General features: G+C 36.9%; 2 protein-coding genes across 2 annotated transcripts; both read left to right on the forward strand.

The window, feature by feature from the left end:
* Positions 1 to 6981: 6981 nt before the first annotated feature.
* Positions 6982 to 13451, forward strand: LOC127813512 (uncharacterized). The gene is made up of 5 exons (XM_052354517.1): positions 6982 to 7320; positions 10015 to 10315; positions 12076 to 12234; positions 12313 to 12611; positions 12897 to 13451. Exons 1-5 carry the CDS (start codon positions 7123 to 7125, stop codon positions 13125 to 13127), a joined length of 1188 nt encoding a protein of 395 aa, XP_052210477.1. The 5' UTR covers positions 6982 to 7122; the 3' UTR covers positions 13128 to 13451.
* A 4435-nt stretch (positions 13452 to 17886) lies between these two features.
* LOC127790570 (AAA-ATPase At2g46620-like) lies at positions 17887 to 19932 on the forward strand. Its single transcript, XM_052320146.1, has one exon. The coding sequence runs from the start codon at positions 18273 to 18275 to the stop codon at positions 19719 to 19721; it is 1449 nt and encodes a 482-aa protein (XP_052176106.1). The 5' UTR covers positions 17887 to 18272; the 3' UTR covers positions 19722 to 19932.
* The last annotated feature ends 586 nt before the right edge of the window (positions 19933 to 20518 follow it).

Raw genomic sequence — 20518 nt, forward strand, 5'->3', positions numbered from 1 at the left:
ACGCGAAGGAGGGTGTTGGCTAGAGTTTTTTTCATGGCCCTTAGTCCACTTTTGAGGACGGCCTAGAGCTCGTGACCCTTGGGTTTTAGCCACTCCCACGCGAAGGAGGGTGTTGGCTAGAGTTTTTTCCATGGCCCTTAGTCCACCTTTGGGGACGGCCTAGGGCTCATGACCCTTGGATGAGTTTTTCCGTGGCCATTAGTCCACCTTTGGGGACGGCCTAGGGCTCATGACCCTTGGATGAGTTTTTCCGTGGCCATTAGTCCACCTTTGGGGACGGCCTAGGGTTCGTGACCCTTGGATTTTTCTTTGGCGAAATGTTGGCCTTTGTGAGATTGCTATTTGATGGAGAGAATCTGAAGTCTTACCATTAGTCGTAAAAAGAGTACAAAGAGGTTCGGGAAATTCCCCTGCTCATTGATAAAACTTCTATAAGTTTTGCACATTCCAGGTATACTTCAAGGGCTTACCTTCCATGTCTTCTAGTCGATATGCCCCCAGACTTAAGGATTCCATCACCTAGTACGGTCCTTCCCAATTTGGAGTTAGTTTATTCGCGTCCCGAGGATGACTCATGTCAAACCGTCGCAGTACAAGATCTCTTGGCATAAAACTCCTAGCGTGGACTCGTCGATTGTAGTATCTAGCAATGCGCTGATTATACGCGGCTTGTCGAATTCGTGCCAGGCCTCGGGGCTCATCCATCAAATCCAAGTTGCACCTTAGCACTTGCTCAGGGGTTGGTTAGAGCCGAGATGAGGCAGCTCTTCCTTTCCCCTCTTGAGTTCCTGGACTTGCCTTTCCAGGAAACGCAATCGCCCCTCCTACGGAGTCCCTCCTTCTCGTAAGGAGGAAGAAGTAGATCCTGCCACCTCAGAGGGATGGATTTCTTGGCTCGACTGGCAATTGACAAGGCTCCTGAGTAAGAGGAGGTGACTGGTGCTCCTCCCGCTGAGAGGGCACATGCTGACGATGTTGTTCATTCTGGAGTAGATAATCAGTCAACAACTCAGTTAACTGTTGGACCTAATTTTCCAGCCTGGTGAGTCGGTCATCTGACATTAGATTGGCCGGAGGTGGTGGATTCTTCCTTTGTGGCTGGGCCTCTAGATTGGCACTAGCTTGGCTACGAGTCACGTCTCTTCAAGGAGCCATGTAGTTAACTATGGCCAGGAGCGAAAGTCGTGTGATACTGGTGGAAAGACCGAGGTCCGAGGTGAGGAGTTGAAGTCCGAAGCGCGAGGTAGGGAAAGAAGAGGCTGGCGAGTCTGGACGTCGGCCCCACGTTGGGCGCCAAATGATGATGGTTTTTGGGACCGACCACCACGTGCCACCTCTGCGACTGGACCTCGGGAATGGAACCTCGGACTTGGGGATGTCGGACCTCGGGTGTAGGACCTGCAAGACAATGGAGGGCCGGGGCTCGGATCCCCCGGGGTGGACTCCGACGCTCAAATCAGTAGAGTAAAGCAAGTAGTAGTGAGTGAGAGAGCTGTGGAGCTTGTTATACCTAATGAGGACCGGCTTGGATCTTTCAAACTCTGCACAAGATTGTTGACTTGCCATGTGTCAGCCTCTCGGGCAATCCATGTGGCGAGCGAGGCCACTAGTGCGTAGGGGTATTCTTGTAATTTTAGGTAATGCCACATCAATGTATTTATTACACTATTATTTCAGCCATAAAATAATTTTACTAGTCAAAGATAAATATAACATGTTTTGCAATGTTTCATCAATCAAATAATGTATTTTATGATTAAAAATAAAGTATAATAAATACACATCATATAAAAATATTCAAGAAATATTGCACTTTAACTAAATTTATTTAATAGTTGAAGTTTAATTATTTTAATTTTTAGATAATATTCATATGAATAAGAATTTTGGTATAATGGTATAATATTGAAAAGGGTAAATTATCAAAAAGAATTGAGTTTTATTTATGTATCAATTATATAATAAAGTTCAACTTTGATCAAATATATCCTTCAATTTTTATAATTATAATAATTACACAGCAGCCATTTTTCATTCAAAAATTAAATTTTATATTTTTAAAAAATTCATCAAAAATTAAAAAAAATGACGAATTACACTCGAACTCCCTCCATTACTAATTTCATCACTTCAATTTTAATTAAATTGAATTTAATAATAATCAAGTAAAATTGAGTTTAATTTAACTATGCAAAATAAAAAATAAAAAATTAACAAGGAAAAATGCTGAAGCAACCTTTGACTTACCCAATGGAGGAGCAAGTTACTAAAGAAATTTAAATAAATAAATAAGTTATGGACTGTACCGCCCAATTTTGGCCTTTGGCCCACGCCCAATTGTCCAATATGAGCCTTTTGCCTTATCATCAATCTTCGCCCCAATCTCGACCCTTAGTCCAACCATGATCTTGGGCTTGAGGCTCAATCTTGCCCAACACCAATTTACAACAATATCATTATAGTCTCATGTTGAGTATTCGTGAGTTCGCTCGAGATCCATCCTTATTTATGACAAATTTCATCCTCATTTATGTTAGATTCTATCCACATTAACGAGTGGTTATGTCGATGCCAGGCTATCACTTGGGAGTCTTCACGGGCATTAGATACTCAGTCCCATCACCCTGTCAACACATGACCCATGTAAGAAAACTTCTCATCATTCTATATGAACTGATTTTTTTCAGGGTCAATATATATTTTTTTTCTAGTTTATTCATATTATGTCATTTTGACTCATTGACTTATTTGAACGTTGGAATGTTTGTAGGTATCAATCGCCATCTGATATACCGATCGTCAGAGTTCGTCTCTTGCCGTTACAGGCCACCATTCGACGGTTCCTTTGGTTAGAAAATAACAAGTTACTTAAGAAATTGATTGGTGAATTATACTTGAACGATTGATTCGAAAATTATATTTATATTTATATATATATATAATCATAAGATGGTTAACTCCACAGCATTAGCAAATATCTACCTATTTTGCCTAACACGGATAGTGATAAGTTGGCTCGAGATCCATCCTTATTTATGACAAATTTCATCCTCATTTATGTCAGATTCTATCCACATTAACGAGTGGTTATGTCGATGCCAGGCTATCACTTGGGAGTCTTCACGGGCATTAGATACTCAGTCCCATCACCTTGTCAACACATGACCCATGTAAGAAAACTTCTCATCATTCTATATGAACTGATTTTTTTCAGAGTCAATATATTTTTTTTTTCTAGTTTATTCATATTATGTCATCTTGACTCATTGACTTATTTGAACGTTGGAATGTTTGTAGGTATCAATCGCCCTTTGATATATCGATCGTCAGAGTTCGTCCCTTGCCGTTACAGGCCACAATTCGACGGTTCCTTTGGTTAGAAAATAACAAGTTACTTAAGAAATTGATTGGTGAATTATACTTGAACGATTGATTCAAAAATTATATTTATATATATATATAATCATATGATGGTTAACTCCACAGCATTAGCAAATATCTACCTATTTTGCCTAACACGGATGGTGATAAGTTGGCATGGAAGGTCAGTCTTCTTCTTTCATGACGTGAGGAGGAACTTTTTGATGTGTCAATAATAAACTAAGTAAAAGATTATCTCAAATATCTAAAGGACAAGCTATAACGACCCATTATTGGGTCTAGAATTTTAGAATGATATATTAACTTATTTTAGTTATTATATAAGTTGAGCAAAATTGATTCTTAATGTTGAAATAGATCTATGGGCTTGTATGTATGGGTTTAAATTAAATGGATGAGATAATGAGTTGGGCTTCAATTTATTTAAGGCAAGTGGGCTAAGAGTTGGGCTTGGGCCTTTAAGGAAATAGAAGATGGGCCATTTATTTGGGCTTAAGCCCAATACAAAAAAAATAAATAAATAAATAAACACCCACCATCTACGTATCATTACTTCCCAACCCCCATTTTCTTTTTCTTTTTTCACCTTTTCTTTCACTTATTCTTTATTGTTTTTCACTCCCTCTTTTACTTCTTCTTTCTTCTTTCACTCCTCCTTTTACTTCTTCTTTTTCCTTTTACTCCTACTTTCTTCTTTCACTTCTTTTTTTTACACCTTCTTTTTCTTCCTCTTTATCTCATTTTCTTCTTCTCCCTCCCGACTTCTTCTTCTTCTTCTTCTTCTTCTTCTTCTTCTTCTTCTTCTTCCTCATCTGATACGCATTCTTTTTCTCCTCTATTGCTTCTATTCTGTTAAATTTTCTGTGGCAATTGGAGCTTCTGTGCGGGTGCTTCATCTTGATTTATTCATCCTCAGGCAAGTATCCCTTCTTCTTCTTCTTTTATTTTTCTCCCCTTCCATGTGTAGCATCTCTATTAAATTTTTTCTATCTACATAGTATAAAATTCCTAAATATTGTGAGTCTATTTGATGTCTCAAAAGGGGTTTGATTCACCCCAATATTATTCTGTGAATGGCATTTTTCACCTTCATTATGATGGGAGTTTGTTCACCTTCATTGCTCATTGTAGTGTATTTATTGGTATATCTTATATGTGAATGATGTCTGGATAATTAATGTCTATACCCGAATGTCCCATGAAATTGTGGAAAAATATCAAGTTAATGTGTGAAAAAATTCGGATGCTACAGTACCATACAGTACCTATACAGTATCTCGATACAGTACCTATACAGTATCTCAATATAGTACCATACAGTACCTATACAATATCTCAATACAGTACCTATATAGTATCTCAATACAGTACTTAATAGTATCTCGATACAGTACCATACAATACCTATACAGTATCTCAATACAGTATCTCGATACAGTACCATACAGTACCTATACAGTATCTCGATACAATACCATATAGTATCTCGCTATAGTATAATACCGTATTCGTACAGTATACATACAGTATCTTGCTACAGTACCATACCGTATCCGTATAGTACCCCGCTATAGTACCCATCCGAAAATTTTTATTAATATTAATTAAACATTTACTTAATGTATTAGAGCGATTGTATGGTGGAAAAATAACAAAGTTTGCCATAACATTCTTCAATGGTATTAAATGTATATTGAGAACGAGAATTTAAATTTTACATTGCTGGTAAATGCATACATGATGCATACATGTACATGATGCTCATATATATATGTTCTTAGCGCATTTATTATTTTGCGCGGAAATAAAGGGTACCATAGGAGCGCCTGACACGGGACGAGGTAGCCATAGCCCGGCAGGTTGTGCTCGATATGTTATGTGTTGATTTACTGATATGATGATTAACGCATATTTTGCATCGTGGCTTATGAGCCTATGGGATTTATACTTATGATGTATGCACTTGTATGATTATACATGAACAAAAAATTGAAATTTATAATTTTATGAGATATGATTTCCGACTTATATAATTGAATATTGATATGAAGTCGTTGTACACTCCTCTCGGTGTCATCATGATTTCTCTTTCTTCATACTGCTCATTTGTACTAGAACTTGCTGAGCCTTGTGGCTCACTTGATCTTCTTATGCCATTCCAGGTAAAGGTAAAGCAGTCATTAAGGGCGAGTCCAGTGGGACTACAACCCAAGGGTAGTGGTGTACAGATGCACTCAACTCGGAGATCCTAGTTGCGTTTTGGTGAGGTAGATTGATGAGATTTTAAATTGTTGTTTTACATTAAAGTCTCATATTCGGTTTGTATGGCCTAAGAGCCTAGATGTATCAACATTGGTTTGTAACGAAAGTTATTGATATTCCACTGCGTGAAAATAGATAAATGTGTGTGTTTATTATGAGGTATTGTTCTATATCTTCCTTGTGATGACCTCCTTTCGAATGTCCTATGCTAGTGGGCACATTCGGGAGTGGGCCCTTACACAAGCTCTCTCATACTTAAATTGGAAGAGTTGTCAGAGACTTGAGGAAAATTATGAAGCAAGGAGTATAGATTGGAAAAAATAAAATTACATACTATTTGCCTAATTTAATATTATTTTTATACTTGAAAGATCACTGTGCGGAAGTTTGTCTTCCTTTCAACCAATTGGTGAAAATAAATATCCTAATATCTAAACAGAATTCCCAATGTTACAAATGAATTTTCTTCCTCTGTGGATTAAAAGGGCTTAGTAGTAACTTTGGGCCAAAAATAATTCATAAGCAAAACAGATATTACAAGAACAAAAATAATAAAGTAGTAACTTTTGAGAATAAGTTTGGAAAGCCAGAGAGGGTGACAGATGGGATTAACGAAAGGGAGTAAAAAGATAAAATTGTCCCCGCTCAACCTTCGCCTCTCTGCTCTTCTCCTTCTCTCATGGCCGCACGCCTAGCCCTCGCCTCTAGCCTTTCTTGCTTCTCCTATGGCCTCCGACCGTCGCGCCTCACCTCACATCGCCGCACCGCCTCGCAACGCCTCGCCTAACAGTGCCTCGCCTCGTCGCCCGTCACTGTATCCAACGACGAGGCACTACAACGATATGAGGCGAGGCACGGCGGCCATGGGAAAAGCGAGAGAGGCGAGGGCTGACACTGACGGTGGCATCCATTGAAAATTTATATTTTCGGCGATGATATTTTGGTTTTTTCGACTATTTTTTATAAGTCTCTCTTTAATACTGCATGACCTTTTAGTATAACTCAACTTTTGGACCATGCCGCCGGGATGACGGGCCCGCAACTTCAGGCCCAACTTTGAGCGGCTTATAGAAGGGCATATTCGTATTTTCAATGTTAATAATAATAATAATAATTCACCAGCAAAGCAGATATTACAAACACAAAAATAATAATAGCAGTAACTTTTGGACCATGCTCACAGGCCGACGGGCTCACAACTTTCGGCCCAACTTTGAGCGGCTTGGAGAAGGGCATATTCGTATTTTCAATGTCCTGCTGCACATCCACTCACGGCGTTCCGGGTTCTCGATTGTTTTCTCGTCGCCAAGTAATCTTTCGTATTCTGCTCTGTCGTATCCTATTTCTGCCCCCCTTCTTCTATTTCTTTGGAACCCTAGCTTTTCCATAGAGTTGCAGAGACGCAAGTCGGAATATATATTTATATATATATATATATATATACACGCATATATATAGATATTGTTGAGGTTGCACAAGATGGACGGCGGTCCAGAGGCGAAGCTCTTGTACAAGCTGATTTCGTACGCAGCGAGCGCGGCTCTGAGCTGCCTGGTCTTGTTCGTGGGGCTTCGAACGCTTGATCCCAACCGTGATGCCTCCAAGAAAGGGCTCGAACAGAAGAAGCAGATTGCGAAGCGTTTGGGCCGTCCTCTCATCCAAACCAATCCCTACGAGGTCGATTTTTATTGAATTACTATCTGTTTCTATCTTCTTAAACTTTTTTTTTTTTTTGTTTTTTTATCCCTATTGGGCTTAGGGTTTAGGACTAGTCGAATATACATGAGGAGGATGGCTAGTGATACCATTAGATATCAGTATTTCAATATGATAATTTTCACATGTATAGTCATCAATTATCTGGTGCCTACTGGGTTTTGGGTTTGCACCAAGGAAAAGGCCCTGAAACAATGGAACATGACTACTCGTACTGTCAGTAATCAGTGGTTTGTGTGTGTGTGTATGTGTACGTTTTATAATTTATGCAACAACATGAACCTAGATAAGAGAAAGAATTTGGATAAGGTCACAATGTTGCTTTTAATAAGATGGAATGACACGATTAAGGTGGTTCAGGCAACTGAAAAGAAGGCTGATAGATGCTTCTATATAATACGCTTCTATAATATGATTAGTATGGATGGTTTGTAGTAAAAGTGGTAAGAGGAACACCAACAAAAAAAAAAGTTGATGAAAATTTTTCAGGCTGTGGGTTATAATAGCTTTGCTGAATATATGTTCATGCTTATAGATCTTTGGCAAGCTAAAATTCGTGTCCTTGATCCTGCCCAGGGATTAAGGGTTGGTGGTGGAATAGAAGAAATTTGTAGTAAAGATTTACAGGAAGATGAAAGAACATTTGATGAAAAATTATTAGGCACAACATGATAAATAATAGCTTTGTAGGATATCTGGTCATGGATAGAGATTTCTGTTATTTTTGTGTGGTTGCGTTTATTTAAAAGATTATATCTGAGTTTGAGGCAGCCGTTCTTGTACCTTGGGAAAGTTGTGAAATATTTGTGTTTGCGAACAATACAACAAAGAGAAAAACTAGGGTTTGAGGAGGAGGAAAAGTTCACCGGGATTTGTGTTTGTCTAGTTGGGTCATTGAATGGAAAAGAAAGATATGTTTTGATCAGTATCTACAGTCTTGACAAGCTGAACAATGATTTGGTTTTTTAATTTTCTGATGGACATTTTTTTAATGTTGAATGATTGGTAAGTAACTCAATCGTATATCTCCTTTCTTGTATGATGAGAGCAGTGCTCAGATGCGTTTCATGGCTTTATGCCTGCTTGATGAATTGGGAAGTTTGACTTCTGGGAAATTACAACTTCTTCCTTTGTGACACATTTTGAATCCTGGTCGTTTCTATTTGTTTATGATGGGCTTGCATTTGAGAAAATTGTTAAGAGCATGTGATCTAAAGATAAAACATTTCAAAGATTACTGATGAATATTTATGTATTAATCTTGATTTCTGAAGAGGTGGATCGCTAGATTATTAAAAAAACTGATGGTTCTGTATAGTTCACAAGATGCTAGTATTTGAGTTTTTATTTTTAGTTGGAGTTTAGATTATGTTATGGTAGAAAGTGATTTAAATTTAGTAAATTAGTTTATTAATGAGCAAATCTGTATTTGGTGTTAAACAGGTTATTTGCATTTCATGATTAATACATTATGCATCTGGGTATTATCTATATTCATGTATCATTGAATAGTCAACTTGTGGGTGCGTGCATACTTGTAACATTGAATCTAGTCAGTATTTACATACATGTATTTTATTTTTGTTAAAGTACATCCAGGTAACCTGTATTTAGTTAATAGCTCACCTCTATATAAGAGGGCTGGCAAAAAAAAAAGGGATGAATACACATAGCTAAAATATCCGTAACACTACTCTTTATTGGGCATCTAGGTCCGAGGTTGAGAAGTGCTTGATTTTCATTGGTAGTGCAAATCTGTAGGGAATAAGATCAAATCTGAGGTAAGTTGAATCCCAGAGACGAGTTGTTTGATTTTTTGCATAGTGGGAAGCTCCAACTATCTTCAAGACGTGTCTTTGTGCCTCTTAGCAAGATCTCACACTAGTTTCTATTTTGATTTTCTAACAGTTGGAAATTTGATTTTGGTTAAACCAACTGTTTTAAGAAATTTAGAGAAAATTTTAGTCCTTTATTTTGTTTGCTTATTTCTCTCTCTCTCTCTCTCTCTCTCGTGAGAAGTAACTTAGAGGCATTCATTTCTGCTCCTTTCATTAAACGATCTTTGTAGTTTCTACAGCTGATCTTACTCAGTTGTTCCTTTCATGTTGATTATGTCCAAGGGCTACAATCAATGGCAAAAAAATCTTAAGTTCTCAATTTTGTATTAGAATTTTAGCTTGGTGTTATTGTACTAATTTACATCTTGTATTTATAAATATATTTACAGAAATGCTACTTGGACATTCAACCTTGACACTTGGGGTGACATTTGTGCAGTTGATACGTTGTTGTGTGTCATATCAATGCAAATGTATGATACATCAATGCAGAGAGTCACTTCAGGTGTTACAGTTGAGTGCCCAAGTAGCATAACACAACAACAATATATCCAGTCTTTATCCCACTATGTGGGGTCGGCTACATGAATTCTAGACTTCCATGTATTTCTGTCTTTTGTCATATCCTCATTTAGATCCATATATTTCATATCAAATTTTAATGTCTCTCTCAAAGTCTTCTTGGGTCTACCTCTACCTCTACCATGTATGCAAGATCGTTAGCGAGCTAAAATCCATATATTTGACCGTGTAATGTTACTTAGGTAGTTTATCAATTACTTTTTTGACTTTGATGATGTTCTTTGATTGTTAATAGGATGTAATAGCATGTGATGTAATAAATCCTGACCACATTGATGTGGAATTCGATTCTATTGGAGGGTTGGAAACTATTAAACAAGCTTTATATGAAATGGTGATTCTTCCACTGCGGAGGCCTGAGCTATTTGCACATGGGAAGCTTTTCAGCCCCCAAAAAGGGGTATTGTTGTATGGACCACCTGGCACTGGAAAGACCATGCTTGCCAAAGCCATCGCGAAGGAATCTGGAGCTGTTTTTATTAATGTGAGAATATCAAATCTAATGAGCAAATGGTTTGGTGATGCTCAAAAGCTTGGTATGGTCCTCAATTCTCCTTTATCTACGACGTTATCATTGTAAATTGTCTGAGATAACTCAAAATCTTCTTATTTGTCTGTTGATTATATCTAATTCTTCTCAATTTGAAAAGCACCCATGTCTACACTTGGCATGTGAGGATATGTGTTATCAATCTGAAATAGCTAGTTAGTCGTGCATAAAACTTGTTTATTGTATTACTTCTGCAACATGGTTGCTTCAAAATGAGTAAAATACCAATGTTTGATAGTTTCTCAAAGTAAACATCATTTGCTGCATGCATCATGATTTTTGACATCATTATCTGCCATGAAAAACTATTCAGATTGTGAGTATCTAAATGACAAAAGAAGATTGAAGAGATGGCACCTGAATAGGGGTCAATTTCTTTGCCCAGGAAAATCAAGGTGAATTGTGAGTCTAATGACTATAGAAGCTTGAAATAGAACTGATAGTGTTAAATTCGTTTGCCAATAAAGCATAGGTAATTAACACGAAAAATCCAATGACTGTAGAAGCTCAAAACTATGAGATATTAGCAGTATTAAGATGCCATGGTTTAGGCTAGTTTTAAGCGGACCATCTTCAACAGTGGGTATCTGATCACAGCATGTCCATCATTGCTATTGTGTGATTTCTTGTCAAGCAAGAACTTTCTTTGGCATCTCATGGCCTGGCCAATAATGTAAACTTCATTTACTTTGTTTACAAATGCACCCTTGTTGGATTAGGAGATACTGCTAATTCACTATATTTTCTTACCACTATAAATATGTAATGTGCTAACCTGTGATTAAATAATTGTGCACGTGAAGTATGCTTGGTATATTATCAGGATGAATTCATCATTTATTCATAGTTAAGGTACCTAAAGGGATTTCCTAGAGCACTAAGCTCTCCACTGTGTGAGGGTTAGGGAAGGGTAATTCTTAGACACAACCTTGCCCTTATGTTGCAAATTGTTTCTACAATTCATATCCGTGACCATTCAGGCACAAAGAAAACCACCTTAAGATTATGTTGAGTACTTGAAAGAAATATTTCTGGCTATCAGCTTTTAGTCTCTAGAATATAATATATACTCTAAAATTGGTAATTATGTTGCAAGTTGGCAATGGTTATTAAATTTCATTGATGCGTGTACTGCTAACTGTTAGGTTATTTACACAATGATTTGTCTCTCTCTCTCTCTCCTAGTTGATGTCAGAAAAAGAAAAAACACCTTGTGTTGGAGATTAAGCTGTAAAACATTTAATGTACACATCTATCACCTGTGCGCTATGCTTCTATTGGGTTACCAACACAAGGGCAAATCTTTCGTTTTGCCAGTTGGACAAACATTTTGCCCCACTGATTTCAGACACCCTATCATTTGTTCTGACGTAAGAGGCAATCTATTAGAGCATATAGTACTATTATTATTTGTCTAAGAACCACTAAGATACATGTAGAATGGTGTTAATGCTGATGAATTTAATATCTAAATCAGTTTGTAAGAAGCTATGAAATATGAAAAGAGTTTATCCCCTTGAATCATTTAAACTGTAACTAAAAAAGCAAAAATAATTTCTTTGGATGATGGACCCAGTAATGTATTTACATATTGTAAATTGATCTTTACGCACCTAATGTCATTTTCTCTTTTATATGCATTTCAATTGTTGTTTTTTTGTATACTGTAATCCATGTTTCTCATACAACATACCAAGCCTTTATCCCCTATGACCATGTTGCTAATGCTGTACGGAATTTCTGTAGTGGCTGCTGTCTTCAGTTTGGCCTATAAACTCCAGCCTGCTATCATATTTATTGATGAGGTTGATAGTTTTTTGGGCCAGCGTCGCACATCAGACCATGAGACAATGACAAACATGCAGACTGAGTTCATGGCTTTATGGGATGGTTTCACCACAGACCGTGAGTTTACTTCTTATATATGACAACAGTATTGTTCCAAAATTCTCTCACATGTTGATCATTTTATTGATTCTGTAGAGAATGCTCGGGTGATGGTTCTTGCTGCAACAAACCGTCCATCAGAACTTGATGAAGCTATCCTTCGCCGTTTTTCTCAGGCCTTTGAGATTGGCATGCCTGACCACCAAGAGAGGGTGGAGATACTAAGAGTGATTTTGAAGGGCGAGAGGGTTGAAGCAGACATTGACTTTGACCATATAGCTGATTTGTGCGAAGGCTATTCTGGTTCTGATCTCCTTGATCTCTGTAAAAAAGCAGCCTATTTTCCCATTAGGGAGCTACTTGATGCTGAGAAGAAAGGGAAGAAGTCGTCACTTGTAAGTGTTTTTCCTTTACTTTTCATTTTTTTGGGTCCCACCATCTAGTACTTGACAGTATGCTGCATTTTCATGGGTCCCTAGTCAATATCCGTAGGGAGGATAATCAAGAAAAGTTGCATAGAAAATCAGTTAAAACTATGCATCCGCTTGCGATAACATAAGTCTATATATTCCTTTGGTGGTCCACCAAATGGGTTCCCAACCCAAGGGGTCTGGTAATTATCAAAGATACTGCCAAATATGTCATGCTCTTTTTACGTTGTTTCCTTCCCCATTTTGCAGGAACCAAGGCCATTGTCACAGTTTGATCTTGAAAAAGTTATCGCCACCTCAAAACAGACGAGGGTTTCTGCAAGCGAATACAAAAGGCTAAAGTATCAATCGCCAGGATGGTCTGGGAATCGGGAGGCAGGTGATTATAACGTACAGGCAGCAATCGGTGAGCTTTCTAAGCTGGTGGTTTCCCAAATTTTGAACCATCAACCAGATGCTGAAGATCCGCAGGAAGAGTAGCCTCCTCCGAACCCTTTCAAGCAGGAGTTTTGGTTGGTTGTATAATTACGCCCTAGTATTAATTTGCTAACAGAAGCTGTGGTCTTCAAGTTGGGGGGGCGGCGGCGGCGGCATTGGGCCATTCTTAAGATTTCTAGATTATCCAAATTTGATATATGACTGCTGGCATATTGAATTGTACGCGATATATTTCATGTTGTTCATAGCTCGAGGAAAAGCCATTTGTGATTTTGCCTAAGTTATAATTCTTGATCGAGCACTGGAATTCCCATCCCTTTCTATTTTGATATACATCATCGTTGGAGTAGTAGTAATTCCTATAAATGGAATGCTTTTTTTTGGGGTTCCCCCTAGTCTGTTGTTCTTCTCATCTTTTATTATTATTATTATTATTATTATTTTTTGATTCTCACATAGAGCCCCAGTAAACTCGCTTTTTAGGCGTGTGGTTTGAGCCCAATTTCCTTTTAAGCTCGTAAATTTATATTCATTTAATGGTGAGTTAAAACATCCGTACACTTCGATTCTCCTACGTTGCGGTTTGAAACTGGCGGCACTCTGTTTCTTAGTTTCTCCTCAACTCACTCGTTTCATTGAGTCGAAGCCAGTCCTTGGAGGGAGACAACAAGGGGTGCAAATGAGCCAGGTCGTTTGGGCTTGATTCGATAAAAGTTCGTTTGTTAAAAGAAAGAAAGACAAACTTGAACCTAATTTTGAAACTCGATTTATAAACAAGTTGAGTTTGAGCTTAGTAAAGTTTGACTTGTTAGTTTGTGAGTTGACTCGAATAAAGACTCATAAGCTGAATCGATTATGCGCTCGTGAGCTCTTGAATAGAGATTCGTAAACTAACTTGCTTATAGGCTCGTGAACACTTTATTAGTTGATATTGATAAAAAATATTATTTTTTATATTTTTATATATAGGATAACATCATTGAAATTCTTATACCACATGAAACAAAACAAGGTATGTGATTCTTGGAAACTTTTGATATGTTGGTATTTTGTAAGTTGATATATGTGATTTGATATATAATTATGATTACTAATTAATATTACAATTTCGAATTGGAGGTTGATATTTAGAGTAGTTAATTTGAAGTTGAATTAAAAATATATTTGTTAATATGTTATAATTTTGATTATGTTTGTATTTTAAAAATAACTAAATAAGTAATTTAATTATCTTTTTATATGGTAAATGATATTATGCTTATTATAATTAGTGAAATTATTATTACTTAATTATTATGTCGATGTTATATTTGATAATTATCAGCTTGAGTTCATTTAAGTATATTTGTTGATTATCAGATTGATATTTATTTTTATTATAAATCAATTGATTATGTTTTTTTTAAGTTAAACTTTGATCCATTTTAGCCCGAGCTCAAGCTCAAGTTGGGGCTCGCTTGAGCTTGAACTCGGCTCGTCAATCAAATTAACGAACCAAGCCTGAGCCAGCTTGAGATCAAGCCATGCTAATCGAGCTCAAGCTTGAGCTAAACTTCCAGATTCGACTCAAGCTTGAGTTTGTGATAAAATTTGTTAAGTTAAGCCGAACTAAGCAAGGCTTGGCTCATTTGCACCCTTATAGACAACTACAGTTGGTCATAATTAATATCTATTCAATTTTAAAACACCTTTGCGAAAAAAATAGGAAACGGAGACACCTCGTCCAAGGCCTGCTCTCATTTCATGTTCTTCGCTGAGATAATACACTGAGAGCAGAAACAATGGTAGATCGAGAAAATAAAATTACTTTTAGATAAAATATCTTTATAAGACATTTAAAATTTTATCTGTTACCAAATGATATTTATAAACACTTTCGTTAACGTTTCTTTTGATGATTTTATTATTAAAAATATTTGTTTGCGGCCAAACATACATAAAAGATTTGCCATATTTTCTTGTCAGATGTTAAAATATTTTTTCTAAAGTGATTCTTGTAAAAATATAAATTTTACAAAAAAATATTCACAAGAACGCTTAAACGAGCAGCGAGCAGCAAGTTCTGCCTCCAAATCACTTTACTAATGTGAGCTTTATGACTCTTGTTTTTATAATTTTTAGTTGATTGTTTGAACCAGAAACATTAAGAACGAACGCCACTGCTTCATGAAATTTTGACTTTGATAGACAATGTTTCAGCTGATCAAATTTAATTTTTACTTCTTGAAATTGAAGTATACATTGTGATAAAGACTTTTTAAGAACAGTTCCCGAGTCAAAATGAAACACAATCCTAAATTACCCAATTCTAAAATCAGAATCTAACTACTAAAGCCATAATAAAAAAAAAAAAACAAAAACCAAAAGAATTATTTAACACCCACACACACACTAAAAAACGAATCCAACCAGGATAGGTTGAAGGAGGAACGCTGGCCGTAAATGTTGACTATTCGGAAGTTTCAAAGGTCCAAGGTTGGGACGATAGGGACAATTGATCATCAGTACCAATTATATTTGTAATTTGTTCATACGGGTGTGAGATGTCTTACGTGCAGCTTCAATAAATGCATTAGTTGGACATATGCGCGCGCGCGCGCGCACACATACAATGATGGTTTAGCAGAGGCCATGATTACTGTAGCTGGCTGACCTTGGATGGTGAAGTTATGGGCATCATGACACCATGTTTTAAGGGTGGTCCCACACATGTTTTCAGGCTCCAGTATATACTTGAATACCGTATCATCAATGTGAGTTCGCTAGCAATTCATTTGAAATGGCAGTGCCTGAGCCTCATTAAGGCAGCATTCTAGTTGGGCCGCTGGCTGCTCCTAATTCGCCATCAATATTGAATTGAATCGGTAAATATTAAAGCATGCCCCTCCACCAGATTTTTTATTTATCAACGCCAATTTTTTGAATGGTTCGACCGCGATTCGCCGCTAAGGAAAGAAACACAAAAAGGCCCATGTTTTCAAACTAGACGACTTTGTGGCCTTCCATATAATATATGATTTGAAACCATGTTGCTTGCCACATGGTCAATTCGTCAATGGAGTGTCGCTAAAAGAATCTTTTCCTTTTCTTTTTCTTTTTTTTTTTTCTGTGCCGGGGGGTGGAGGTATTAAAAGACATGCCTAAAATAATAGTCCCACGTTTTAGAAGGGCTTCTTCCTCTTCTAAGAGAGGAATTGGGTAACTTCAACCTGAATTTATGGAGATATTTTGTAATTTTTATTTATTATTCCAGATTTATGTGATTTGTTTTTTATATAAATAATTTATTTTATTGTATTCAGTTATCAGTGACGTTAAAAAGAATAAGATAAATTTCATTCTAACTTCTCGGGCCCTAATTTAATATGGTTCCTGTAAAATTTAAATTTGACATTTGAAACTTATTAAAGTTAGCATTGTTTGAACAAGTCTGTTAATGATATTAAACTCCAAGCTAACAAAAAAGGTAATTAAAAAAACACCCCTTCCAAACTATAAGAGTCAAGGTGCAATTTATCTAAAAAAATAAATAAATAAATACATCAACACCCACTAATCAAAATAGTTTAACAAAATTAAAATTTAATAATTTTATTTGTTTATTTTATTATTATTGAGAGCCTACAACCAATGCACGAGTAAAAACTCACCTAAACATAAATAATCATTCATAAATTATGTACACCTAACAAACAGAAAAACAGTTGTATGTAAATTTACATACTGAAAACTTTAAAAATCTTAAATATATAAGAACTAATTATATTCTCTCACTATTACTGTAGGCTGATATCAAGCGATATGTTCCCTCATCTTTAAGAGTCTACTAGCCTACCCTATGCATGTTTCAAGGATCTCCAAAAAGGAAAAGACCAAACAGAAAAAGGGGTTCGGCCAGCGCTGGTGTGCCCTGTGATTGGCACACAGAAAAGTTGTTAAAAGATCCCTGCACAAACGGAATGCCCACATGAGGCATAATGCATTCCCAGTGATGAATTATTGATTACTATTATTTGTAAAGGGAGATCTATATATGGTGCTCTGATCGCACATGTCCCCCCAAGTGTGTATCAGCTAAACTAATGGCCTTAAACTCTCATTATTCAGAAGCATGTTTAAAGAAATAAGCATGCCCTTAATGGCTCTGCATTAAACTAAAAGCAGGAGGGGGGGGAAAAGCTGAGATTTCATTAGATAATGAGCAATAAAAATAAACAGGTCAGCGAACCAGATTGGATGCGATCTAAAGAGGATTTAATGCAACCCCAATCTATAGAAAATAACAAATGTGATTGATCAAGAAAATCTATAAAGGCGTTTCATTTGTCCAGTTCTATTACATGTGAAAATTTATCTTTGTTGATTTTTTTTATTAAATGATAATTAAACAATGTCTCCAAATACCTGATTTTTGGAAACAAAATATTCTTTTTCTTATTTTGAAAACATTATCGAATGAAAATAAAAAAAATTACTTTCAATTTCATGATTCTGATTTCAAAACAACAAATACTAGAACTCCCAAAAACATGAAAAAACACAAAATCATACTAAACAAGCCATAGATGTGAGTTAACAGGTAAATTTTACACAACATGCTAGCTTTTAATATAATCATCACTGGCACATTAATTATTTAAATTATTTGAGATAATATCATCGACTCTCTTATATTTAAATATGTGAAAAGTAGCCTAAACCACCGCTAAAATAATCACAAAACATTAAGTTTGAACCTAAGATTTCAATTGTAGATACCAAACGTATCAATGGAGAGCCCCCACCATGGTGGCGTACATTTTATACTTTCTCTAAATCAAGAGTTGCAAAAAGTTGAAAAGTACACATATTATAAAAGTTCTCACAAAGATGAGAAATAGTCCATGTTCCCAAGTCATATATGAACTGCTAACAACACCATAATCCTCTCGGACCTGTTAATTAAAGACTTCTCATTCGTTCAGACTGATACTGCTATATAGCCGTCTTCAGAGCTTCAACACATCCTTCCATTTGAAAAGGCTTTGTTAAGGAAGCCCCATCTTCCCATATATATAGGCATTTTTATATGTATGGATGGATGCCCAGAAAGTAGACTTTTTTTTTTAATTCTCTACATCTCCGATGATTTTCTCCAATATTATTGTACTTGGTCCGTGATTTAGTTCTTTTCTAAGTTGTCAAATCATGTTCCTGACACGCCAAATTCTAGTTTTGGGGTGTTCGATCGTGGTGGTGGTGTGTTTGGTTCTTCGATTTTTGTACAGGATTTCTCTACTGTATGTTGTTACAAAGTGGTGGCGATCGGTTGAAGATAGCTTTCATGTTTACCAGTTCTACAAGATTTCGCAATTCAACGAATATATGCAGGAAAATCAGCTTCACCGGAAAGTGTTGGCGTACCTGAATTCTTTGGCTTCCGTGGAAGATTCCGATTCAGTGAAACTTTTGTCCGGTAACAAGTCGAACGAAATCAGCCTGGTTCTCGATCCAAACCAGACCGTAACCGACACCTTTCTCAGCGCTAGGTTATACTGGAGGAACGAGAAGTGCGATGGCGATGGCTCGAGAGCGTTGGTTCTGAAGGTCCGGCGAAGCGACAAGCGTCGGATTCTCCGTCCGTACTTGCAGCACATTCACGCGGTGTATGATGAGATCGAGCAGCGGCGGAAGGAGGTGAGATTGTACGTAAACGCAGAGGCGGAGCCGGAGAGGAACGGCCGGTGGAGATCGGTGGCGTTCACGCATCCGGCGACAATCGAGACGGTGGCGATGGATCCGGACACTAAGAACAAGGTCAAGTCCGACCTCGAAACGTTCCTCAAGTCGAAGCAGTACTATCATCGCGTCGGCCGCGTCTGGAAGAGGAGCTACCTCCTGTACGGCCCTTCCGGCACCGGAAAATCGAGCTTCGTCGCTGGAATGGCCAAGTTCCTCTGCTACGACATCTACGACATCGATCTATCAAGAGTCAGCGACGACTCGGATCTCAAGATGCTACTGTTGCAGACCAGCAACAAGTCAATGATCTTGATCGAAAATCTCGATCGACACTTGGCCGAGAAATCAACGGCCGTGAGCTTCTCCGGCATTCTCAATTTCATGGACGGAATATTCTCCTGCTGCGGCGACGAACGTGTCATGGTGTTCACGATGAACGGCAATGATCAGATTGATCCAACGGTTCTGAGACCAGGAAGGATTGATGTTCACGTGCACTTCCCTCTATGCGATTTCGCATCTTTCAAATCTTTAGCCAATAATTACTTGGGCCTTAAAGAGCACAAGCTTTTCGCCCAAGTGGAAGAGATAATTCAAACCGGGTCGACTTTGAGTCCGGCCGAAATCGGGGAGATCATGATATCGAATCGGACCTCACCGAGTCGGGCACTAAAATCTGTCATTTCCGCACTGCAGATCAACGGCGAACGCAATAGGCTTTCGGGTCAGGGCAGCCAGAGACTCACCGAGAGCTCGGCGAGACGGGTCGTGGAAGAGTGCGGTGAACCCGGATCCATATTCTGTGGAGAAGGGGTTAACACAATGAAGGAGTTCAAGAACTTTTATGGACTTCTGAGGATGAGAAGCAGCAGAAAGAGCTCCTCGGATTTGGATGCAGCAGAAAAAGAAAATTAATTAGGAACATAATAATTAATAGGTTGATTAGGCTTTTGGGTGGATATTAACTCGTTTTCACTTTTGGAGCTCCGAATTGGATGGCTTGTAAGTTGTAATGTAACCCATTAACAGTGATAATTGACCGCTATGCTAATATTTGGCAAGAATAAGATATTGTGCAATTCTATTTAATATGCAAAGAAGCTGTATTTTACAATAAACAAGTTTATTTTTGCGCATTCAACTTATTACCAACTTATTTTAGATCGATTAGCCTTTTTCTTGAATTATTTTGAGTAAGTTTAACCTAAATAATTAATCATGATTTTTTTTATCAATTAACTTTTGTTAAGTATTTAATATTTTTTATGTTCACTTTATACGCATCTATAAAATGGGTAATGTTGATCATTGTCAACGACAATAAATATACTTTATTTGTAATTAGAGTGTATTTATTATTTATTATTTTTAATAATTAAATAATATTATTAGTTGGTGATAAATATATCGTATTTTAAATTATTTAATCAATTAATAATATTTTTTAAATATTAAAAATAAGATACAATAAATATATTTTATCAAAAAATAAAGTGTATTTATTTCTATATATTAACCAAGATGCATTGTTTGGATGGTTCATATTAAACATGTTTTTAAGACAATTACATGAAAAAAAAATCAATTTAACGGCAATAAGTTTGATGTATGTAAGATTTAATTTTAGAATTAATTTAGTTAGTTTTTCACAGCTATTATTAGAAGAGGTACAATAATGTTTCACTCCACTGCCCATTATAACGGGACAAGAA

This window comes from Diospyros lotus, chromosome 1, assembly GCF_014633365.1.
Source record: "Diospyros lotus cultivar Yz01 chromosome 1, ASM1463336v1, whole genome shotgun sequence".
NCBI classification, from domain to species: Eukaryota; Viridiplantae; Streptophyta; class Magnoliopsida; order Ericales; family Ebenaceae; genus Diospyros; species Diospyros lotus.